At 46.1% G+C, this 24,337-nt stretch overlaps 3 protein-coding genes across 4 annotated transcripts; 1 reads left to right on the forward strand and 2 right to left on the reverse strand.

Annotated features, from left to right (window-relative positions):
- The first annotated feature begins 564 nt into the window (after positions 1-564).
- slx4 (SLX4 structure-specific endonuclease subunit homolog (S. cerevisiae)) lies at positions 565-11,005 on the forward strand. Its single transcript, XM_046330841.1, is given in 14 exon segments — positions 565-1,389; positions 1,504-1,726; positions 2,004-2,219; positions 2,546-2,814; positions 3,095-3,393; positions 3,533-3,797; positions 5,056-5,231; positions 5,480-5,626; positions 5,761-5,930; positions 6,141-7,005; positions 7,007-9,107; positions 9,324-9,426; positions 9,716-10,045; positions 10,169-11,005. Coding segments are annotated over 14 exon segments (6,036 nt in total). The 5' UTR covers positions 565-866; the 3' UTR covers positions 10,518-11,005.
- Positions 10,858-17,211, reverse strand: mcrip2 (MAPK regulated corepressor interacting protein 2). Its single transcript, XM_046330840.1, has 5 exons — positions 15,614-17,211; positions 15,291-15,360; positions 13,689-13,822; positions 12,142-12,261; positions 10,858-11,378 (listed from the first exon to the last, which is right to left on the reverse strand). The coding sequence occupies exons 1-5, from the start codon at positions 15,666-15,668 to the stop codon at positions 11,308-11,310; spliced, it is 450 nt and encodes a 149-aa protein (XP_046186796.1). The 5' UTR covers positions 15,669-17,211; the 3' UTR covers positions 10,858-11,307.
- A 127-nt stretch (positions 17,212-17,338) lies between these two features.
- On the reverse strand, positions 17,339-24,328 carry gde1 (glycerophosphodiester phosphodiesterase 1). 2 transcript variants are annotated; one of them, XR_006835181.1, is made up of 7 exons: positions 23,532-24,328; positions 23,204-23,379; positions 22,903-23,008; positions 22,079-22,171; positions 21,605-21,816; positions 17,586-18,165; positions 17,339-17,532 (listed from the first exon to the last, which is right to left on the reverse strand). XR_006835181.1 is itself a non-coding variant. In XM_046330838.1 (6 exons), exons 1-6 carry the CDS (start codon positions 23,796-23,798, stop codon positions 18,018-18,020), a joined length of 1,002 nt encoding a protein of 333 aa, XP_046186794.1. In that variant the 5' UTR covers positions 23,799-24,328; the 3' UTR covers positions 17,339-18,017. The 2 variants fall into 2 exon arrangements, 1 of the variants encoding a protein (XP_046186794.1); XM_046330838.1 differs by having other exon boundaries at positions 17,339-18,165.
- Positions 24,329-24,337: the final 9 nt, after the last annotated feature.

The raw sequence follows: 24,337 nt of genomic DNA on the forward strand, positions 1-24,337 counted from the left end.
CTCTCGAGGCCATGCAAATTTCAGGTAAAACGGGCTCCCGAGTGGCGCAGCGATCTAAGGCACTGCATCTCAGTGCTTGAGGTGTCACTACAGACACCCTGGTTCGAATCTAGGCTGTATCACAACTGGCTGTGATTGGGAGTCCCATAGGGGCGGCGCACAATTGGCCCAGCGTCATCCGGATTAGGCCGTCAATGTAAATAAGAATGTGTTCAAAACTGACTTGCCTATTTAAATAAAGGTTACTTTAAAAATATATATATACATTACACACAAAGCTGTTGCAAATGACTGTTACCATGATTTCAGGGGAGAAGCTGTGGATTTTAGAGTAGTTTATTGTTGGATCAAATGCAGCCATCAAGCCACAAAAAATGTATATGGTCACTTATACTTCAGTTTAAAGCTTATTGCTATTCTTCTACTGGTAATATTTTCTAAATAAATTATTAATTATTAATAAGTAATTATGTAGTACTTTAAAATAATAAAGGTCTTGTAACACATGAATCCACCCTATCACATGACCTGGGTAGACGACAAACCTGTTGTCACGTGACCGGAAGTATGTGAAGCAGTCGAATGTGAGTATTTTGAATAAAGACACATTTAGCTCGTAATACATGATTTCACTGTCAGATGCAACTGTTCAATTTTCATGCAGTAATGGCACATTAATTCCTAAATGATGCAGAATATTTATGCTGAAGAGAGGATATTTCACAAATGCCACCTCACATTTTTAGCTAGCTTGCAGCATTAACCTCCATGGCTCTCAGTCCCGAGAGGCTAACGTTAGCTACTATCACAACAACACATCTAGCTATTTAGTGGCGCAAGAAGCAGACCACTAACAGTCAAACACAATGGACGACTCTGATCAAGACTTCGTGGACCTCTGCTCTAAGTTGCTCAAACGAGTCCGCAGAAAAGCAGGCGTAACCGAGAAGAGAAGTGTTGCAGAGCCCTCGTCCCAGGACACTGTGAAAGACATAAACACAAAAAGAGTGACGACTAGGAGGAAGAAGAAAGATGTTGGCCCAAGTTCAAAGGGAGCTTTGGGTAACAACTCCGAACACGTTTCCTCCATCTCTACCACTTGTGATGAACCAAACCGACTTCCCTCCAATACAGACAAATCTAAACAAGCAGTGGTCAATGGAGGTATTGAACTTGGTGTAGGAGAGAATGGGTCATCAGTGGCTGTGGATGTTGCTGGGGCTCAACCTGAGGATAGGGGAATGGGGGTGAAGGAGAAAGTGCTACACAGGATGCAGCAGTTCAAGAGAGTCAATCCACAGAAGCTGGTGCATGGTGAGAGGAATCAGCCTGCAGCAACAGGGAGTGAAAGTGACAGTGCTGCTCCGCATCCACTGCCAGATAATGAAGGTGAGATCCATCACTGTGTCTTTACTCTAGATTCTATGGTGTGTATTTTCATTTGTGTGTACTCTCAATGGCATACTAATTACCTTTCTCTCCACCTCTGCCCTTCCTGTTCAGTTCCATCCACCTCCGCCTCTTCTCCCCTACCACTGGACCCCCAGGTGGATGACTCGGATGAGGCCCTGGCCCTGCGTCTACAGGAGGAGCTGGACAGGGAGGCCCAGGCTGTGGCCCAGGGTAGTGTAGTGGACCTGGAGCAGGGAGGCCTGTTCTTCTGTCAGCTCTGCCAGAAAGACCTGTCTGCCATGAGCCCCACAGGACGCACCCAACACATCAACAGGTAGGGACGACTGGAGCTGGACACAGACACTTGCTCTCTCACCCATCTAACTCCAGAATCTGTCTGTTACTAGAACAGTCAATGACTCCAAGGAAGATACTGCCTCGTTTCCTTTCCTGATCTTGAGGAACTGGATAGGTGAAATCAAGTCATCGTGTGGCTTCTGATGTTTAGCCTTCAACAATCCAATGTTTTCAGATCAGTGCAGATGATGGAAAGGAGACAAGGAAAATTAACCAGTTTACTTTATTGGGACACCCCATGTCCCCTTATCCAGGTGTCTAGACGAGAGTGAGGACAGTGCTGCCCCTGCCCCTCCCGCTCCCAGCGTCCCAGAATGTCCCATCTGTGGTAAACGGTTCAAGTCCCAGATTAGTCGCGCGGCCCACCTGAAGCGTTGCTCCTCCACGATGGGCGTGGCTCCTGCCATGCTGCTGCAGGCTGTACAGAGACAAGTTGCAGAGGGCCTGACTAACAGCACCGCCAACCAACCGTGAGTCACCCTGGTCTGATTGGTCCCGCCCCTTTGAACCATCAACCAACCCAAACAACTTGACTGCTATTACTGTACATTAAATTGATAACTTTGATGTTAGAAGCATTGAGTCGTGTTCAGGAGGGTGCAACATACTGAACATTGCTGATAGAAGTGTACTTGATAGAGCTAACGTTTTGCCCTACTGAACTGCCCCTGTATGATGCTTTTGGGGCCGTTCTGTCCCACCTAGAGAAAGAATGTAGGACAAACACTGCGTTCAAATGCTGGAGGACAATAAACTATTCTATTTCTCCCGTGAATAACCCTCTCATCTCCCCCAGTCCGCAGGCCGGAGGTTCCAAGCGTAAAGGCTCCACAGACCCCAGCCTCCCAGGCAGGAAGAAGCCCAGAAAGAAGCCCCGTGGCCTGGATGAAGACACCATGGTGGCCATGGCCCTGTCCCACTCCCTACTGGAGCAGGAGAAAGAGATGGAGCAGGAGATGCAGAGAGAGTTACAGAGGGAGAGAGAAGGTGGTCAGCAGCTCCCAGCCGTCCTCCCTCACATTTCTCTGTCACCATTGAAGTGGAGAGCTGAACCAAGTAAGACGAGTAAGTCACTATCTTGACTGAACCTACGTATTGTTTGGGCAATGCATTATGCTATGATTATAAGGATGCATTTGCTGTGACGAAAAACAATTTCCCTTTATTATGTAAAACAGGAGCAAAAGTCGCTCTGGATAAGAGCGTCTGCTAAATGACTTAAATGTAATGTAAATGTATACTAAATGCATTGATATGAAACTATACATGTATAAACATTTTGATGATGTTTATATTATATGATTCATATCATAGCCGAGTCCTTTTGTCTTGACCCCTCCCCCAGGTAAGGGGCGTGGCAAGAGGAAAAAGGGTGCACCCCCTCGCCCCCCTCCCCTCCTCCTGGTCCAGGACTCGGAGACAGCCCTGAGGCGACTACAGGAGCGCGTGGCTGGCCTCCTCCTCCGTACCCGCGCCCCCTCGCCTCCCACCCCCACACGCTGCCCCAGCTCCCTGCCCTCCTGCAGAACGGGTGCTGGCCCCCTCTGGCAGAAGAGTGCGCTGCGGGACGGAGGGCCGAAGGTCATCTCTGAGTTCTACACCCCAGAGCTCAGAGAATTTATACAGCCTTGGGTGTCTGTAAAGGTGAGAGTGCGTGTGTTTACTCATACTTTCACATCTTTGCTTCTAATACTCTGATTTGTGTTTAAAGTGTGAGTGTATCTTGATTCATAGTATTTTCATTCACACTTTCATTTATTTCACTCAATTTGTCTTCTTCTAGATGGATATGGTGTTTCCCACCAAGGCCATGCCTGGATCCTCCACCAACCTTTCCTCAACAGAAAGCATCTCTATGACCAAGCAATCTATCCCTTCCTCCCAACAACCAGTCTCCTCCACCCAGGCAGCCCCCTCTTCGCTCCTTTCCACCCCAGGGACAGGGCACCTTCCAGTGGGCAGCCAGACTCTGTGTGACCTGATGGAGCTGGCTGATGAGGGAATGACCCTCACACAGTGGGGCTCTTCTACCCCAGGACCTACCAGAGGTGAGAGCTACTCCTGGGAGAGCTGTTATATACAGGAAAACACAGGGGGAAGAATGTACACAAAGCACAAAGACATTGACATGTAAAAGTGTAGGACTAATACAAGCATATCATAGTCTTCAGTCTGACTCAATTACCATGTGAATGCTATAGGTAGAAACGTGTATCCGTGGATCTAGTCAAGGTAGCGAGCCTTGTATCACCACTCAGAATACTATAAGTTACGTGTCCAAGATAACCCTTATTGAGTTATTCAGAGGCTCTGAGAGACAGCTAATATCTTGCGATCAATGTCCTAGCATTAAATGATTGATTTAGCCCAGAGCTGCACAGTTAGAGGCCAAGCATATCTGCTGTGTGTAGTATGAATAACATTTACCATTAGACCATCTAATAATAACACGAGGAATGCCGTTCTTATCCATCTAAAAGTCATCTAATGTATTACACTTGTGCAATTAGAATACGATGCTACATACCAGAAGTCTTCAGCGTCTAAAGATACAAAATATGTAAAAGTCTAAATGTTTAAAAGACCCACTATGGTGTAACAGGACGCTCCACCAGGAGATTAGTTTCCAATGACTCCATGAACAAAGTTTCCACCCATCTTTTATTCTCCCCTGAGCTCCAGGTCTCAGAATCTCTCCTCGTCTAATTAACGTCACGGAGTTCGGCTAAAACAGAATTCATTAAAATAACTCACGAACTCCAGAACCTCCCTTATCAGAATGATAAGGGCTCACATCTGGCCGCTCCCTCTTTGCACAGACAGAATAACACAGTAACAATGAATCCATAGCGCTTGCAGTACAGTGAAACATATCAACATTCACAACTCTTTATGAACCCTTGAATCAATCCAAACACGACAATGTAATTCACAGAGTAACATTCATTTAGTCGACTCAAGTTATCTGTCTTCACACCCCTGACGGTGACCGTGCTCCCAGGGTTCTATGGGAACGTCCCGCCACGGATAAGGTGTGTTTGACTTCTGCGTTATCTGTCATATGGTCAGCCATCCAGACAATGCCATAGATTGTGATGGAGTCCTCAGTCTGGGCCTCGGTGCCTGCGAGTCGCATCTTCGTCACTGGTCACGTTCTCACTCCCTGTTTTTCCACTCCAGACACAGGATGTATATACACGTTCACAGACATGCAGATTAACACACACACAGCATCTCTAACTAGCATCCCTGAAAGTCAAACCTACTGTACCTCTAACGTTGTTGATCTTCACCTCGGTCCCTCAGACAAAGAGAACACTGCTACAGACTTCCACCTGAGTGGCTTTGTTCCTGAGAGCACAGACGAACCCCCTGACCTGTGTCTCAGTGGCTTCATCCCAGAGAGCAGCAGAAACACTGAAAGCCATCAGATGAGATCTCTTCCTCAAAGCACAAATACCAACAGGAGCAGACAGAAATCAGTAAGGGACCTTTTTTAGAAGTCTTCCACTCTATTGTAAACGTTTTAATAACTAGACCTTGATTAGCTGAGTGCAGTGTGTTAGAGTAGGGTTGGAGCAAAACTCTACACACACCCAGTAGCTCTCCAGAAAGAGGGTTGGCCACACCTGGGCTAATATATAATCACCATCTCATCATACCTCTGTTGGACTCTTGTTGCCTCATCATTGATCTGTGCTGGTAGCCATTGTCCGTCACTGACCCATAGGTGGCGCTGTCCAAGCTGGCCTCAGACCTCACCAGTATGGTGAACAACCCCCAGTTCAGTGATGTCCAGCTACAGGTGGACAGTGGGGAGGTGTACTTCACCCATTCATTCATGCTGTATGCTCGATGCCCCCTGCTGGCGCAGATGGTAAGTGCACGTGTGGATTTTGCCTCGTTTGTATTTGCTTGTATGGTTCTCCTTTGAAACCATTAATATTTACAGTTGAATTTCATTTGTTTTCTATCGCTCGTTCTCTCATTCCATCCCTCTCTCTCTCCCAGGTCCATGACAGTGGATTCGGGGTGCAGGAGGATGGCATGCCCTCAGCCCAGAGGGTGTTGTTGAGTGAGGTACCAGGCCAGGCGGTATATACCCTGCTCCAGTACCTCTACACAGCTCACTGCCCCCTCACACACACCCTACTGCCACATGTTCAGGAGCTGGCAGCCAGGTAAAGTCTGACTCAACACCTCCTGGATGGCTAGACTGGTGTTTAAGTGATATGACTTAATCTTAGTAACAGAAAGTATTACAACATTCTCAGGTAAAGGGTGAGTTAGAATGAACCAAGAAACATATTGTTCTTTATCCCCCTTCCCCTCTTGCTTTCTGTCTCTCTTTCTATAAAACTCCTTTTTTCTCTCTGTTTTCTCCTCATCAGGTTCAACCTGGAGGAGCTGCAGCAGCTGTGCCAGCTCTATCCAGCTCAGACAGACCTCCACAGAGGTGTAGAGGGACAGGGGGGTCAGTGGGGAGATTACCCAGCCCAGGAGCACCAATCTGGGGGAGAGGAGGAGCACCAAGACCAGGTCTTCATGGAGCTCCTCCGCTCCATGTGGAATGAAGAAGAGGTTGAGGAAGATGAGGACAGAGGAGAGGAAGGAGGGATTGCGATGGAGGAGGAGGGGCGAGGGGATGGCGTGACGATAGAAGATGGAGAGACGAACGAAGAAAGGGTGAACGAAGAAGAGATGGAGGAGATATATGAGTTTGCTGCCACTCAGAGAAAGAGGGATGAAGGAAAAGAGAGCGAAAAGGAAGAATCAGAGGAGGAGGAGGAGGGAGGAGTGACATTTTTCACAGAGACAGAAGAAGAGCAGGAGGCTCCAATCCAAGCTCACTCATTGGCTGAACACTCAGATAAGGGTGAATTAACATGCATGATGTCCCCTCAAACAAAACCTCCCAGTTTAGAGGAAGACATGGCTATTGGTGACATCGACACAGACCGGGGGAATCCAAATAGGATAAAAGCTGATCTCAACAAATCAGAAGGTAGAGATCTAGAACGTTCTAGAACAGCCACCGTGGAGTCAGACAGAACAAAACAATTTGAATCAAACGTCACAAGCTCAAGAAGTGTTGGAGAGGTATCAACGACGAAAAGCCCCCACTCCAGTCCGATTGACGATCAAGAACTAAACGCTAGTCTAGACCGTAGCTACAGCCGCCTCTTCTCTGACTCTTGGGGGGTCTATGAGACGCAGGAGGAGCCCCACACCTCCCCACCAACACAACCATCCTGCCACTCCCAACCCCACAGGGCTATCCAGAAACCCTCCCTGCTCCCAGCCCCCCAGGACCATGGTAGTGGAGGGTGCGAGACAGCCAGAACTCACCTCCCCACCCCCACCGTCCTCCTGCTCCCAGCCCACAAGGGTGAGGGTCGATGGGGGTACGAGACAGACAGCGATCCCTACCCTCCAGTACTCAGCCATTGAAATCATTGACCTCTCCATCAGTCCTCCTCTGGTCCCTGGTGTATCCGCCCTACCTGTTCCTGGTTTGTCCCCAGGGGAAGTGACTGACACCGGGGCACGAGTTAGGATGAAGGGAGTGGTGGGAAGAGGGAAAGTTCCTGTGTGTAAGGAGATACTCCAAGAGAAGGTACCGTCTAGTCCAGAGGACTTAAAGAGAGAGAGTTATGGTCCGTATAGTATTTCTGTACCCGTCTCTCCTCCTCACAGTACCAAAGAAGAACCTGAGCTTATAGTTCTGTCTGACTCTAGTGAAGAGATGGAGGTAGGGGATCTAGGACCTACCAGCCCCTCTCCACCACCCCCTAATCGTCTCTCCCAGAACCACCAAGGCTACACCCGAATCACAACTCAATCCAACACAGAACCCAAGAAACCCACCTCGATAACCCAATCAGACACAGAACCTAAGAAATCCAGCTCGAAGGAGAAAGAGACTATTGGTGGTTTTGTGAGGGATCCTTCTGTCTCACCTTCAGATCAAGGCTTAGATCCAGATCCTCCAGGTTATAAACCAGGTTCTAACCCAGGTTCTGCTGGTTCTACTAGTCTCATGGACTGTTCTGCAGAGATGTCTTGGCTCATCCCGGCCACTCCGCCCCTGCCGTCCAGGAGGACGAGCTCTACCCAGACCTTTAGTAGCATGCGTCGCACTCAGCTCTTTCCTAAGGCCAACTCTTCTTCCTCCTCTTCTGCAGCGTCAGTTTTCTCCTCTCCCACCCTCCCTTACAGGCCTAGCCGCCAGACCTCACACCCACCCAGGGTTTCTACACATTCTGCCCAGACAGGGTCCTCTATTTCTAGGCAGAAATCAGACAGCAGAGGGCTTCGGCACTCCAGCTTGGGTCTCGACCATGACGACCTCTCTTCCCAGATATACAACAGTGGTTCTGGATCCACAGTCCCCTCCAAGTCCCAACCAAAACGCTCCTGCCTACCCCGCCTGACCCCCTCTCTCTCCGTCATCCCCCCACCAGACCCCTCCACCAAGGGTACTCCTCTCCACAACATCCCCCAGCCATACAGCTCCACTCCCCTTTATTCAGGTCTACCCAAGCCCTCTGCTCCGTCTCTGGCCTCCCCTCTTCTGAGAGACGGGGAGGGGGACAACGGAAACAGGCAGAGAGGGAGGGGGCTGGGGATCTCTGGGAGCCCATGGAAGAGAGGGGGAGAGGGGTCTCTGGGCCTATCCCTCTCGGACCCATCCTCATCCCCACATAAGGAGTCCCTTACCCAACCGAGAGAGAACAGCGGCTCCCCCGGACAACGCCGACCATCCAGTGAGTCTAAATACTTCCACAGCCCAGGAGACAGCGAGACGGGGGGAGAGAAAGAGAGGGGGGTGAGAGAGGAATCGGATGAGATTATGAAAATGGAGGAACTGGAAAGGAGTGTAGTGAAAGAGGAAGAGCAGGAGGAAGAGCAAGGAGAAGATATGGAGAGGTCCAGTAACAGCTTTCAACAGAGCTTCCTCGGGATGGACGAGCCACCCATGGCCTTCGATGACTCCTGGGGCCTAAACGCAGGAGGAGGGGACATGGACGGAGAACGATCCCAGGCATTGTGCTTCAGTCTGAGGCCAGAGAGCAGCGGCGGTGGGACTAGTCCTCCAAGACAGGGCCGGAGAGATGGAGAGATTGCAGGAACATCCTCTACTTTTACCCCCTCTCCTCTTCCTAAAGCCTACACCACCCCCTCTCCACCTCTACCAAACACCACTACACCCCAGGCCAACCCAGAGATCAACGCTAGCCTCCTGGACGCTGAGATCTGGGACGACTGGGGGCAGGAAGAGGATGAGGCTCTTCCTCTCTCTCAGAGGGTGAATCCTGTAGCTCTGGCTCAGAGAGTGGCCCAGCTCAAGACTCCAGGTAATACACTTTCAGCAGTTATACATACCCCCTTGTATAGAGGTTGTTTAATCTAGCTAGCTCGGGTTCAAAGCCAGCTTCATTGCTTCCTACTGTTGAAATATTGAACAGTCTTCCATTCGTGTTATTCTGATCCAGAAATGCAATAAACATGTGAAACACATTCACTGTTTTGTCACATCTTATTTCTCTACCCTTTGACCCCTCTCTCCACAGTGGCCCCCCGTAGGAAAGGCCAGCAGGGCCCCCTGGTCCCAATCACCCCCATGCCCAGCTACTCTGACATGGACACACCTGACCTCAAGAACAAGCTCAACAGGTCTGACTCCAACACATCACCTCAGAACCTCTGCCTTTTAGATTAGTTTTTCTATCAGTTACTTCATTCATGTGGCCATTTCACTCCCCCATCACTACCACCATCTTGAGACCTAGCCTTACCTAGTTCCCAGTCCTTCTTCCTCCATTGATTGTTCTTTGATGATATTTGAGATTACATGAGCACAGTGTATGGCAGTTGTCAGTGTAGTCTGTCTATACCTCCCCCCATATCTTTTCTCTACATCCATCTCTTTCTGTTGCCATCCTGCTCTGTGTCCTCCCTCTAGATTCGGTGTGCGTCCCTTACCCAAGCGCCAGATGATCCTGAAGCTCAAGGAGATCCACCAGTACACCCACCAGGTCGTCAGCTCAGAGTCCGAGGACGAGGCACCCTCCCTGGGTCGCCCCAGAGCCGTCAGGCCCCCACCCACCACCATGGAGCCCACCAGAAAGCCAGTGTCCTGTGCCCAGGTTGGGGGGTTTAAAGAGCCTGGTGGAAAAGCAGCACCTACAGTCTCCAGGTTGAAACTGCCTGGTGAGGAGGAGGACATGGAGCCTCTCTCTGCCTCTCAGGGATCCAATACGTCCTCCACAGCACCCAGTGAAGACTCTGAGAGGTGCACTGGGAGTGTGTTTAACAGCTGTTGTTCATGCATGTGTCTGTCTAGAATACTTTGACTTCTAAATTCAAAGTCAAATGTGGTAACATTGACACTCCTCCATTCATCTCTATTCTCCAGGTCTAATCCAGAGCAGTGCCTCTCTGACGACTCGGATAACGACAACATCACTGCCTCGCAGTCTGCCTCCAAGCTCCAGGACAAGCTCGTCGCTGTCCGTCATTTCATCCAGTCAGACCCTGACCTCTACGGGCAGATCCTCCAATACCAGCCCCTGGTCCTGTCAGACCTCCAGGCCAGACTCCAGGCCGCAGGTATCCAGCTGGGGGCCGCCAAGCTACTAGACTACCTGGACTCCCAGTGCATTACGTTTACCACAGCCAAGCCTGGACTGAGGGGAGGAAGAAAGAGAAGAGGGAAGGGGGCGACCAGGGCCAGAGGGAGGGGAAGGAAGGAGAGGGGCAGCTAAAACGGCAGATTGAAGTTACCTTTGAGGGGATACAGTGGAGGCAAAAGTGGATTTTGAAAGGATTTGCGGGAAATAATTGAGTCTAAACTAAATCAGTGGCAATTAAGGCTGTAACGTGTTCTGGTTGAACTGTTTCCTGGTCATATTGGTTGGATGTGGGACTTCTATCATTAAGTCATGTTTATGTTCTCTTCCTAGGGTCCTATCTTTACAGCATGCTATACTAGTCTGGACTAAGCCGTTTTCACTGGGTTATTTTCACTGGGTTATTGTCCACAAAACAAAATAGTTAACATTCAAAACCCCTGGATTACCCGGGAATAACTCCAACACAAAGGAAAATAGTGAAAAATATTTTACTGTTTTTCTCCAAAGACCAGCCAAGAAATAGACTTCATTCAATCTGAGCACAACTCATGTTGGGGCAGGGAGGTACTTGTTAAAAAGAAAACACAAGTGGAAGAAAAATCACAGATACTCTTCATGAATTAGTTCTTCTGGTTGATTAGCCAATCAGGAACAGGCATTTTCCTTGGAGGTGGAGCGTTCAGTCTAAAAGTTCACAGCTTCAGGACCATTCAGGGGTACAGCGATGTGTGTGTGTCACACACTCCCCTCGCACGGTGCAGATATCAGTATTCCTTTCAACCCAAAATACAGGAAGCCCACTAAACTGTAGCTTCAGAACCAGAATGTCCTCTCTCCACCCCTCCAGCACCTCTTCTTCTGATCACAGCTTGGCCCATGTGGCTTCCACGCAAGTTAGCACCTCCTGTCCCTTCTCTCCCTGTCACGACAGGTTAGCGATGTTGGCCAGGAAGCGCTGGGCCCACCACTCCTCCAGGTCTATAGGCACAAAGTCTGTAAGGAGACAGGGAATAGGTGCTAATGAGAGAACATTTCTATTGTGGTACGTCTGTCTGAATCTCAAGTCTGCATGGAGAGAAGGAGAGGCAATACCGTGTGAAAAAGGAAACAGTATTGGTGAGATTTTTGCTAATTGAGATATTACATTTGTGCTTCAAACGAGTCACTCTTTCTCTCTGTAACCTCAAACACTACAGTACTGTCCATCTACTGTGAAGTAACTGTCCAATGACCTACAGAGTGAACAGGACTGGGCAGGTTTTTGTGTGAAATCAGCAACCAGGAGGAGTGACAGTTTATCCAAGGTGAGAGACTGATAGTTGTTCAGAGACCAGAGAGTTAAACATTAAAACATTGCCTTATGACCTCTCTATCTGGCTGCAGATATGATGGTGCCAAGAATTGCTTAGCCTGATGTGTTTCTTTAGACAGTACTGGGACAGACGTTTATAGGGCTAGACAGAAATACACCAAAATAGAAGGTGTGGAGCATGAGTAGGCGTGCTGATCTAGGATCAGTTCGTCTTTCAGATCAAAATAAGATTGTTTGGACAGGGGACCTGATCCTAGATCAGCACTCTTACTCTGAGGCTTTATGAACACAGGTCCTGGGCATCACATAATTGGATGTAATGAGATAGGAAGTAGAGGTTGACTAGTGTACAGCCTCTCCCATTGTTGCACGTCTTCGGTAGAGCAAGATGGAGGCTGATTAAACAACAATGGCGGCTAGTGAATAAGGCCTACAGCTACTCACTCTTCGTCGTGGTACTGGGGGTCTTCTCTGCGTACTGCACGGGCCCCTGGCCACATACAGCAGCAGGCTCCACACGGCCTTCTCCATCACCTGCCAGCTGCTGCTCGATTTCCTGCCATGCTGCAGAGAGAACATACAGAGGCATTAGTACACACACTAACTGAAGATACACGTTACAGCCAATGTGTGTTATGCTGCAGAGCGGAGCGAACATACAGAGGCATTAGTACACACACTAACTGAAGATACACGTTACAGCCAATACCTTTTGCCATGTGTGTTATGCTGCAGTTCCTAGGTAGTTGTATCATACACACAGCCTATGACTACATAAAACCAACTGGGCATGACGCGGGGAAATGTTTTGGGTGCTTTTTAAAAATCCATCTATTGTGATATTACAGTATCATGGGGTGCTGCAGCAGCCGTCGCACCACAACTTCCCGCGGCTATGAACCTGATGGTTGGTTGTTTTCCTCAGAAAATGCCCAGTGGAAGTGTTTATTTCAAATAAACTATTCCTCTAGAGGTGTAACCTTGCTTGTGCTTCAAATGAAACAGCCAACTATGTGTCCTCGAGTGGACCAGGACAGAACTACAGTACATTTTATCAGCCACACTACTAGGAGTTGAGATAAGACTGGAGGTTGTGTGTTTCACTGAGTTATAACACACCCCTTACACTTTCAAATACACTGTTGACTGTATACATTTCTGTGAAAAGCATTTGAATGTTAATGTACAAAAATATATCAAGCTCACTGTTTTATAAGAAGTGCAAAGGAGCTTTCACCTTACACTACCGAGTAGTGTTTTCATAGTTTAATTGACAACCGTGGTGACTGGATTTGACTTATTCATGCACTACAACGGAGTCAAAGGCTTTCTGTAAATGAGGAGAGCTGTGCTCTGGAAGAGGTTTTATGAAAACAAACGAGATATGCCCAGAACTTCCTCCTGAACATTATCATTGAGCAGTAATCCAAGAACAACAGCTTGTTCTCTAAGGTTTGAGGATCTTTAAACGATGCCCAAACTGTGTCAAAGAATGCCTCGACTTTTGCACTTGATTCATCATTTAAACTCGGTGGGTTCCATTCTCCTCCCCGTTTGCTTTCGGGTGTAGGTTTAAACTCCACGTAGTTCTCTCCCTCTTCTATACATCATCTCTGTTCTATATATTCACACCCCCTGTTTGCTTTAGTGTCTATTCTCCTCATGCATCGGGTAGTCTAGTCCTTGAATGCAGTGATTCTCTCCCAGATCAACATTACTGGTGGTGTGGATAGTGGCAGTGTGTCAGATGTAGCCTTGAGTTAATACTGAGTCAGTGCTGCTGGTCAACATGTCTGTCAGATATAATGGCCTTCCATTCAACTGATGTAAACTGGAATGTGTGTGCATAAAATGACTTACTATAGGCTCAATAATAACCTTCAAATTGCATATTTGAGAGTCTACAATATTCCTTATACCATGTGAGTGAGTGTCCATGGCTCTATGCATGAGAAAAATGTCTCATCTATCAAGTAGTCAATGTGTCTCACCTTCGTACACAAATCGGACATTCTCTTCATGGGCCGGGGTGAAGCCTTCAGATGTGGTGTCTTCCTTCTGTGAGGCTGCAGTGTGGTATCTCTTCCCGTTCAGGCGATTAAACACTATCTTAGGGGTTGGAGAGCTAGACAGATAGATGACAGTAAATAAAGTAACTGTGTGAAATCGTATTTTGTTACGCCTCTGGAAAGCTGGTCTTGCTTCAGAAATGTATATTTCTTTTAGCATAAAACCCAAAAGGAACTTTTTTTTATTGAATAAAACTATTGTCCATCCAGGATGGATGTTTTTTCTTTGGCATCACCTTCCATTAAAATGATACATACATTCTCACATCATACCTATTTAAACCAGTCAGTCCATACGGCATGCACTGAAAACAGAGGACATTGATTCATTCCCAAATGCACTGGATAGATAAGTGTATATACTCATGCAAAGTAAATTGTATATCTAGCCTAGAGGTTCAGTGGCTGTCTAGAACAGAGGTCTCCAACCCGGTTCCTGGAGAGCTACTCTCCTTTAGGTTTTTGCTCCAACCTTAATTTTAGTGCAGCTGATTCTAATAATTAGCTGGTTGATAAACTGAATCAGGATTGGTTACAACTGGCGTTGGAGTGAAAACATACATTTACATTACATTTACATTTAAGTCATTTAGCAGACGCTCTTATCCAGAGCGACTTACAAATTGGTGCATTCACCTTATGACATCCAACAGGAGGGTTTCTCTCCAGGAACATGGTTGAAGAGCCCTGGTCTAGAATATTAAGGAATTCTATTTTCCCACATCGCATGTCATGCCCACTCGGCTACCATAGAAATGTAAGGATTGGTGGGATTCCTCTGAACCTACTTCCTTACACAGATGTTGCTACGGAGACAACAGCAGACGGGTTATAAAAGTCTGGAGTGATTCCCAGGAAACGATTGAATGACTGTGCTATTATGTAACACACGTGCATTAAACTACATTGTATGAATGTATTTGATCCTGTAATTGAAAATATACCAACGTATGTAACCAATGACAGGGGGAAAAGCTTGCTTACTCAACCAAATGCACCATTGCTAAACTTGTGTGCCCTTGCAGAGCGCGCGAGGCATATTTCATTTTGAACGCACGCTACGTTCTCAGGGTACGTGTTTCATAGTTCTACACTGGCTACAATGTAACTACTGACAAAACTCCACAGGCTCGAATGGCTGTTCAAAAATGTTAATGTTTCTCTGCGTTTCAACAGTAAACAAATGGCCAAAGTTAGCACGCGCTGCTAGCCAGCAAGCCTGTCAGCTAACCTCGCAAGGTCACACCGTTTCCAAAGAATGTAGAAAACGTTGCAATAACACTTCAACGAAACAATGTAATTTATCGGTGTATCGACACTATATTGCAGTAAACATACAGGATTACGACCGTTCTAAAATTAATTTCCGTGAATCGTGACGTACTACAAAAAATGATAGTGGAATCAACGTTACATGATTATGTTTATTCCACTATACGCCACACACGTACCATGGATTCTTCAGATGACTGGTTTGCTCGCGCTTCTTGATATGATTATGATAAATGCAATATGGCAACTTACTTTGAGGATAACCAGGGGGTCGGTTTGAGCTTCAAGTCGTTGGTTTTATTCTCAATTTGCTGCGTGGGACCTGAAATGGAAAGAGAATAGCAAGATTGCACTGATCACAACATGCATGCTTGTCATTAAAATATGCTTTTAAATCCGACAGATCTAATCGAGGGCCTAGGTTCAATTAAACACAGTTCCGTGCTCATTATATAGGTTTTGAAAAGTGCACTACTGCTTTATTGACATGATTCGAATGCTACTATCGATAATAACAATATAGGCAATACATAATTGTATTGAAGAGAAACCATAATTACATAACTGATGCTCACCTGTCCTGCGCTGTGTAACAAGTTTACTGGGACCTCTAGTAATAGTGTACATCATGTGAAAGCCGAGAACTTCAGTTTTGCGAATGAAAAATAAGTGGGTTATCTTCAACAAGTCGAGAGTGGTAGCCTACAGTGTGTCGACTCCAAATACCGTGGTGGTCTTTAAATCGATCCCCTTGAGCAATCCCCTTTTTGGTCGAGTTCTCTTGACGCAGCCACGTTGGGAAAATTATAGCGCCTGTGTTTCCAAGTCAGCTGCTCAGTGCTACGTAGCCTACGTCTCCGGTTCGGTTAAGAGATCTCGGTACTGCTACTGCAATGTGTTCCTTGTCCTGTGCTGTGATCGACGCCGCTACGAATAAGCATATGTTTGGTTAAAGAGCCAGTCTGCTAGTGCTTCAAGGGTATAGCCAATAGGTCAACCAAGGTGATTCAATACGGATATGGAATTCAAATGTCTGTTGGAGAAGAAACTCCTACCCTTCCGATCAATGTTTTTGAATAGAAAATACAGTTAGTTATATTGATTAAATGCACATTTCTGAGAGGCAACCCTATCCTACAGTACGCGTACAAACAGTGACACCGCACACACGATCATCATCATAACAGTCATGGGCACCCCGGTCATGTCACTACACACCCCCAACCGTCGCGGTTTTAGAGGAGGAGCGCCCTTCAGAACGCACTACTGCTGACCCGTAATCCGAGCACGTGGAGATTCGAAGCCTGTTCGCGATGATCGGGTTTAACACTTGGAATGAAAATGGGGAAGTTAAATCAGAGATTGCTGAAGTACATATTTTACCAGAAAAAAATGTTCTCTGATTTAATACGAGTCATTATACAAACACAGCCTTCGGCTTTTTAGTATAGGGAGCCTAAGGCTCCCGAGTGGCGCAATCTTAGGCACTGCATCTCAGTGCAAGAGACGCCACTACAGTCCCTGGTTTGATTCCAGTCTGTATCACATCTGGCTGTGGTTGGGAGTCCCATAGGGTGGCACACAGTTGGCCCAGCATTGGCTGGGGTAGGCCATCATTGTAAATAAGAATTTGCTCTTAACTGACTTGGAGAGTTAAATTAAAAACTATATATTTGCATAAGGCATGCATTTTGGTTGTTGTGGAAGAGCCTAGTATGTATGTTCAACACATACTGGGAGTCAGAACATATGTAAGACGGGCAAGACATGTTTGGTAACTGAAGCTCGCCGGTGACGAGAGGAGGCTCAGACAGGCTTAACCAAGGTAATACTAGTCTACCTAGGCTTCACCCTGCCCCCTACACTCAGACACATCTACTCTATATAGGTCAATGTATGGGACGAACCCTAATCCTGCCTCCTACCATCAAGGACCTCAGCCACCCGAGCCAGGGTCTGTTCACCCCCCTACCTTCTAAAAGGCAGAGACAGTACAGGCGTCGTCAAAGCTGTGACCGAGAGATTGAAACCACTAGCCGGCCTCCGCCCAGTACCCTGCCCTGAACGTCACTCACTGTTACTAGTCTGGCTCCCACCAGGTAATCAACCCTGCACCTTAGAGACTGCTGACCAATATCCAGTCATTGAACACTGGTAGAAACCTCAGCTTCTAAAATAACAACTTTGCTTATGTTGTTTTAAGAGGTGAGGGGAAAGCCTATGGCAGAGAGTTGAAACCATATCGTAGACACTGCATAAGGACAGAGAGAGAGAGAGAGAGAGAGAGAGAGAGAGAGAGAGGCTGAACAAATCTACTGGTTTATTTTTCCATTCCTATAAGATTATTTCATTCAAGTTAATTAGGTTAGTATTTCATTGGAAGCTGGTCGGATGCCCACAGACTTTTCCTTATTCCAGTTAGACTATCCCTTCAGAAAAGCACATTATTGCACTGTGTGAAACTGGAGTGTTCATATTAACACAGATCCTTGACATTTACATTACATTTAAGTCATTTAGCAGACGCTCTTATCCAGAGCGACTTACAATGGGAATGGTCATGGATTCAAAATATGACATATGTACGAGCTGTGGTCCCGTGTGGCTCAGTTGGTAGAGCATGGTGGCTTGCAACACCAGGGTTTGTGGGTTCAATTCCCACGGGGGACCATTATGAAAATGTATGCACTCACTAGTGTAAATCTCTGTAGATAAAAGTGTCTGCTAAATGACTCAAATGTAACTGTGCAGTAGGTACACTCCTGAGTTGGTTATCACAGTACATAGGTGAGCCTGGAGACACGCTGTTCACTAAATGAAATCGCCCTGTAAGTTGAAGGCTTTGTACTGGACTGAATATTTGTATCATGTTTCTTGGGCATACAATACACAGTAAGATAAGTAACACAGGGTTAAAGCTGTATGTGTCCAATATGGGATTTTAACTCGCTACAGTGTGTGTTTTGTGCATGTGTCTGTTCAGTAGTGAGGATCACAGTTCTCCAGTAGGCTGTCAGTGATGTAGTTGACATTGAGTATCTCCTGGTAGTATTGTTTCTCCTCAGCTGTGTTGACTGTCCAGCCCACCACCTCAACCCCTCTCTGAGCCCAGTACTGGACATAGTCCCTGGGGATGGAAGAGAGAAGAGAAAGTCAATAAGGAATCAATGGCCAATCAAATCAATACATGTGATGTAAAATGAGATGTGTAATAAAGGGAGACTTAGTGATTTTAGCCCTTTATCTACTTCCCCAGAGTCAGATGATCTTGTGCAGTGGAGGCTGCTGAGGGGAGGACGGCAACATCATAATGGCAGGAACTGAGCGAATGTAATGACATCAAACACATGGAAACAACGGGTTTGATGTTGTTGATACCTTCCCACTCCAGCCATTACCACATTCCCATCCTCCACAATTACGGTCCCGCCACCAACCCCAAAATGAACTCATGGATACCATTGTTATGTCTAATGTGTCCAGTATGAAGGAAGTTAGAGGTAGTTTGGTGAGCCAATGCTAACTAGCGTTAGCACAATGACTGGGAGTCTATGGGTATCTGCTAGCATGCTAGATAAAATCCCAAAGTGTCCCTATAACAGTGGTTATTGAGGGTGTGTACACTTCAAACAGCTAACGATGTGGGTAACCGTTGTGGCGTGTAGTAACAACAAAGCAACAGTACATAAAGGGCTCAGCAGCAAATCTTTTGTTTCATCAGAAGATACATGGCTCCTTCAAGCAGAATCATATCATCATATAGAGGTCTAAAGTAGTGCACTATATAGGGAATGGACATAACCCATGGCTCCTTCAAGCAGAATCATATCATCATATAGAGGTCTAAAGTAGTGCACTATATAGGGAATGGACATAACCCCCCCAGGAGGTTGAAAAGATTACAGCTGCACCATTGAGAGCATCTTGACTTGTTGCATCACTGCTTGGTATGGCAACTGCACCACCTTCAAATCGCATGGCGCTACAGAGGTTGGTGTGGACAGCCCAGTACATCACTGGGGACGAGCTCCCTGCCATCCAGGACCTCTATATCAGGCGGTGTGAAAGGACGGCCTCGTCAATTATATTGAAAAATAACGTATACTTTAGAAACTGGAAATCAACTAATCCTCTGTCGTTAACACAATGGAAAGGTTAAACGCTTTATTATCTAAATGTTGAAAGTAGGTGAGGTGACAGAGAGAAACTAAATGGTTCAGTTTGAGGCCATATGGCGGAGAGCGATGCGAGCGCTGGAGATGGGTGTGTGAGCAGGTGGGTCTGGGCAGGTGTGATGTTGTTGTTGTCATTTGTGTGTGTGTGTTCTATATTGTAAAAAATAATGTACAAAAAAATGGCAACACAGACAATCTTAGTTGACTCTTGAATGTTTATATTTTTTTGCACTGTCTTTATGCACACTCAGGACTCTACTCACTCACACTCCAACACACACACTCCATTTGCTCACACACACTTATTTTGACTTCACACACATCATATACTCTGCTGCTACTCTGTTTATCATATATCCTGATACCTAGTCACCTTACCCCTATACATATCTACCTCTATAGATCCAGTATCCCTGCACATTGTAAATACGGTATTGGAACTAACCATATATACAGTTGAGGTCGGAAGTTTACATACACTTAGGTTGGAGTCATTCAAATGTGTTTTTCAACCACTCCACACATTTCTTGTGAACAAACTATAGTTTTGGCAAGTCGGTTAGGACGTCTACTTTCTGTATGAGAAGTAATTTTTCCAACAATTGTTTACAGACCGATTATTTCACTTAATCACAATTCCAGTGGGTCAGAAGTTTACATACACTAAGTTGACTGTGCCTTTAAACAGCTTGGAAAATTCAAGAAAATTATGTCATGGCTTTAGAAGCTTCTGATAGGCTAATTGACATGATTTGAGTCAATTGGAGGTGTACCTGTGGATGTATTTCAAGGCCTACCTTCAAACTCAGTGCCTCTGATTGATATCATGGGAAAATCAAAAGAAATCAGCCAGACCCCAGAAAATAATTGTAGACCTCCACAAGTCTGCTTCATCCTTGGGAGCAATTTCCAAACGCCTGAAGGTACCACGTTCATCTGTACAAACAATAGTACGCAAGTATAAACACCATGGGACCACGCAGCCGTCATACCGCTCAGAAAGGAGACTCGTTCGGTCTCCTAGAGATGAACGAACTGATGCGAAAAGTGCAAATCAATCCCAGAACAACAGCAAAGGGCCTTGTGAAGATGCTGGAGGAAACAGGTACAAAGTATCTATATCCACAGTAAAACAAGTCCTATATCGACATAACCTGAAAGGCCGCTCAGCAAGGTAGAAGCCACTGCTCCAAAACTGACATGAAAAAGCCAGACTACGGTTTGCAACTGCACATGGGGACAAAGATCGTACTTTTTGGAGAAAAGTCCTCTGGTCTGATGAAACAAAAATAGAACTGTTTGGACATAATGACCATCATTATGTTTGAGGTAAAAAGGGGGAGGCTTGCAAGCCGAAGAACACCATCCCAACTGTGAAGCACGGGGGTGGCAGCATCATGTTGTAGGAGTGCTTTGCTGCAGGAGGGACTGGTGCACTTCACAAAATAGATGGCATCATGAGGAAGGAAAATTATGTGGATATATTGAAGCAACATCTCAAGACATCAGTTAAGTTAAAGTGGTCGCAAATGGGTCTTCCAAATGGACAATGACCCCAAGCATACTTCCAAAGTTGTGGCAAAATGGCTTAAAGACAACAAAGTCAAGGTATTGGAGTGACCATCACAAAGCCCTGACCTAAATCCTATAGAAAATTTGTGGGCAGAACTGAAAAAGTGTGGGCGAGCAAGGAGGCCTACAAACCTGACTCAGTTACACCAGCTCTGTCAGGAGGAATGGGACAAAATTCACCCAACTTATTGTGGGAAGCTTATGGAAGGCTACCCAAAATGTTTGACCCAAGTATGCAGTTAACCCACTGTTCCTAGGCCGTCATTGAAAATAAGAATTTGTTCTTAACTGACTTGCCTAGTAAAATAAAGGTCAAATTAAAATAAAATAAAAAGTTAAACAATTTAAAGGCAATGCTACCAAATACTAATTAAGTGTATGTAAACTTCTGACCCACTGGGAATGTGATGAAATCAAATCTGAAATAAATCATTCTCTCTACTATTATTCTGACATTTCACATTCTTAAAATAAAGTGGTGATCCTAACTGACCTAAGACAGGGAATTTTTACTTGGATTAAATGTCTGGAATTGTGAAAAACTGACTTTATAAATGTATTTGGCTAAGGTGTATGTAAACTCCCGACTTCAACTGTAGCTTACTTACGTTCGTTCTCGTGATCTTCTTACTTCCATTTCTTGTGTGTTTTTGTTCTACCTTCATGTATTTTAAAGTACTACATTGATATTAATAACTGCATTGTTGGGATAACAACTTTTCACTGTCCTTCTGCACGTGACATTAAAACTTGAAATGTAGTGCACGATATAGGGAATAGGGAGCCATTTTGGACTCTAAATAGACAGCGGTGACTCACAGTGATATGAAGTTCTTCTGCACCAGGAAGGCAGAGACGCCACAGAGGTTCCAGAGCAGGTGGTGGTGGGCCCAGTCCAGTATCACGTCTAGCACCTGCATACAGTGGTGTTTCCATAGCGACGAGAAGCGTGGCGTGCCGTCACCCAACCGACTAAGGCTCCATGGCCGGTGGGTCAGCGCCGTCACCACTTCCGGGTCAGCCTGACGCATCTTGGATCAGGGGTTAGAGGGCAATGGAGAGAAAGAGAGAAGGGATTTTAATACGAGTTTATCAGGTCAAATCTTTCAAATGTCTATCTGTAATATAATTTTCTTCCCATAGTGAAGCTGAAATTAAAATGGCTGCCATTTCAAGGAAACTTAAATCAATTGTTAGTCCTCTCATACAGAGAGATAGACACATCTAACCCAGCACCCATATATACAGACAGCCCACTACTATCCTCTTGTCAACCCAACAGCCCACAGTTACCCTGTAAATGACTTTGGGCTCAAAGGAACAGACGATGCTGGTGTTGTAAAGCACAGGGTGTTTCTGATACATCTCCTTTAGGGCTGCTGCTGCCTGGGAGAGGAGGAGAGAAGAACAGAACATGAAAAGGTCATTAATACACTTCCTGTTTGTTTGTAGAGTCTGTGTATATTTGTGTATGTGTACCTCTCAGACCCACTGGTGAGCCAGCAACTGTTGGGCGGTCAGTTAGATCAGTGGTTCCCAAACTGTGGGGCGTGCAAAGGGGTCGGCAGAGGGGGTGCAGAACCCCCCCCCAAAAAAAAAAAATCTCAGCCGGGCCTTAAAACTACTCTTGAATGTTGTAATAGTAGAATGCACAAGGTGTAATTTCGAAAATTGGGTAGTGCATCATCAGTTCCTCTTTCATGTTAGTCCTTGCAGACCTTAGAGAGATAGTTGTAACTTGTCAGAATTCTCTTATTGTATGAGTCACTCAGATATGACATGAACACACAATGTGTAGAATTGTGGGAAATTAGCTTTAAAACAGCAAAAGATGTTCCACCAATGATGGAAGAGGGGCCGGCCGGAGTGGAAACGTTTGGGAACCGCCGAGTTAGATGACTGCTCTCAATTCTCAGTTTCTTGAACTGAAGTGGACCACTGACTAAAACCACAGGCTTTCAACAAGCCTAGCTGGTCCATGACTGTTCTAAAAGTGTTAAACAGCAAACAAGAGAATTATCAAGCTTAGGCTTAAGAAGAAGACAAAGAAGTACTCAGTAGTGTGAAACTGTGTATAGTCACAAAAATCTTTATCTGAGGCTTCTGATTGGCTGTACCTCATCTGGGTGACCTTTGACATCAAAGTAGATGGTGAGCTGCAGTTTGATGCATTCCTCCACAGCCTCCTGCAGAGTGGGGACCTTCTCTCCCTGGAACTTGTCACTGTAGGAACCACATAACACGTGCCATCATTGGTCCTGTCCCAGCTAACTAATAAGCACAGAACACAATTTAAACCATGATCAGTTATTCATTTGAATATGTGTTTTAGTGTTGGGAACAAGAACATTCACACACTGCGACCTCCAGGACCGGAGCTGTCCTACAGTATCACTCCATCTCTCTCTTCCCACTCACCGGAGTCGGTGCTTAGCGGCAGCGTCCAGTTTACACAGCCCAGAGAAGCTTAGCTGTGTGAGGGGTCCCGACCCGTTGGTGGTTCGGTCTACAGTCTCATCGTGCATCAGAATAGGGACTCCGTCTGATGTGAACTCCAAGTCCAGCTCTACGCCGGTCGCCCCGTTCTTATGTGCCTAGAGATGCAAAGAGAGATGAGACCAGGAAGGTTTGCCATAATCATCTGGAGGCTATGTAAGGGGAGAGAGAGCGAGAGAGAATGTTGTGGCTTTCAAGAACCACGAATCCTTGTTGAACAAATACTTCTCTACTCGACTTCCTGACTCACCTCCCGGATGGCAGCCATGGTATTCTCCGGCGCATCATGCCCTCCACCCCGGTGAGCGACTAGGGACACCCCACCCGAAGCAGCGTTCTTAGCGGGCCGAAGCACCTGTCTCGCCTGGCTGTTCGGGACTTGGGGAAAACGGAACATGATCAGAAAGGCATAGAGGCAGGCGGTGAGGGCGGTGGACCATATCGGGCTCCGTGTTCCGAGGAGAACGAACGCGAACACCACAGAGAATAGGGCGGTTTCGTCTCCGAGTTGAAGCATTTTTGCGCCGAGTCCATACGGTCACTGACTCACAATTCTGCGGTGTAGCCTGTTCAACACACTTCTGCTATGCTGTTGGACAGACAACAGTGCATTAACACTGTCATAAAGTTAACATTTCTTACTAGGCCAACGAAGCTTGGAAAGATGTCTCAATATTGTTCAAGTTGGCTGCAAACAGTGACACTTCTTTGGTAGATCGGGACTCCACCGAAGATAGTCTTGACATTCTTCAGTCTATGCAGAAGCAAGACACAAAATCATTCAGTGGCAACATTTGAAATCGTTAGCGTAGTTTCACAACATCCTATTCACATGATCAAAACAGCGACATTGTTGCCTCATAACTGTCATATTTGACCTCCCACTTTCCGTTTTAATACGTTTGTGGAACCTAAAGTTTAAAATAAAATGTAAAAGACATGCGCAATAAATATTATGCTTTTCAAAAATTATTATGGTTCACATTTATTAATATTAGAGATAAAAGTTATTGCACAAATACTTTATTTTGACCATATGTCGCTCTACCCACAAGA

The sequence above is a fragment of the Oncorhynchus gorbuscha genome, linkage group LG26 (assembly GCF_021184085.1).
Source record: "Oncorhynchus gorbuscha isolate QuinsamMale2020 ecotype Even-year linkage group LG26, OgorEven_v1.0, whole genome shotgun sequence".
NCBI classification, from domain to species: domain Eukaryota; kingdom Metazoa; phylum Chordata; class Actinopteri; order Salmoniformes; family Salmonidae; genus Oncorhynchus; species Oncorhynchus gorbuscha.

Bases quoted from the DNA above. Each gene is read 5' to 3' on its own strand.
- mcrip2 (XM_046330840.1), bottom strand. From the start codon at position 15,668: ATGATGTACACTATTACTAGAGGTCCCAGTAAACTTGTTACACAGCGC. The intron at 15,361-15,613 runs GTGAGCATCAGT...TTTCCATTTCAG, and splicing joins TGTTACACAGCGCAGGACAG to GTCCCACGCAGCAAATTGAG. The intron at 11,379-12,141 runs GTGAGTAGCTGT...GTCTCCTTACAG, and splicing joins CCCCAGTACCACGACGAAGA to ACTTTGTGCCTATAGACCTG.
- gde1 (XM_046330838.1), bottom strand. From the start codon at position 23,798: ATGCTTCAACTCGGAGACGAAACCGCCCTATTCTCTGTGGTGTTCGCG. The intron at 22,172-22,902 runs GTACAGCCAATC...CTCCTCTCCCAG, and splicing joins TCAAAGGTCACCCAGATGAG to GCAGCAGCAGCCCTAAAGGA. The intron at 21,817-22,078 runs GTAACTGTGGGC...CCCTGATCCAAG, and splicing joins AGCCCAAAGTCATTTACAGG to ATGCGTCAGGCTGACCCGGA.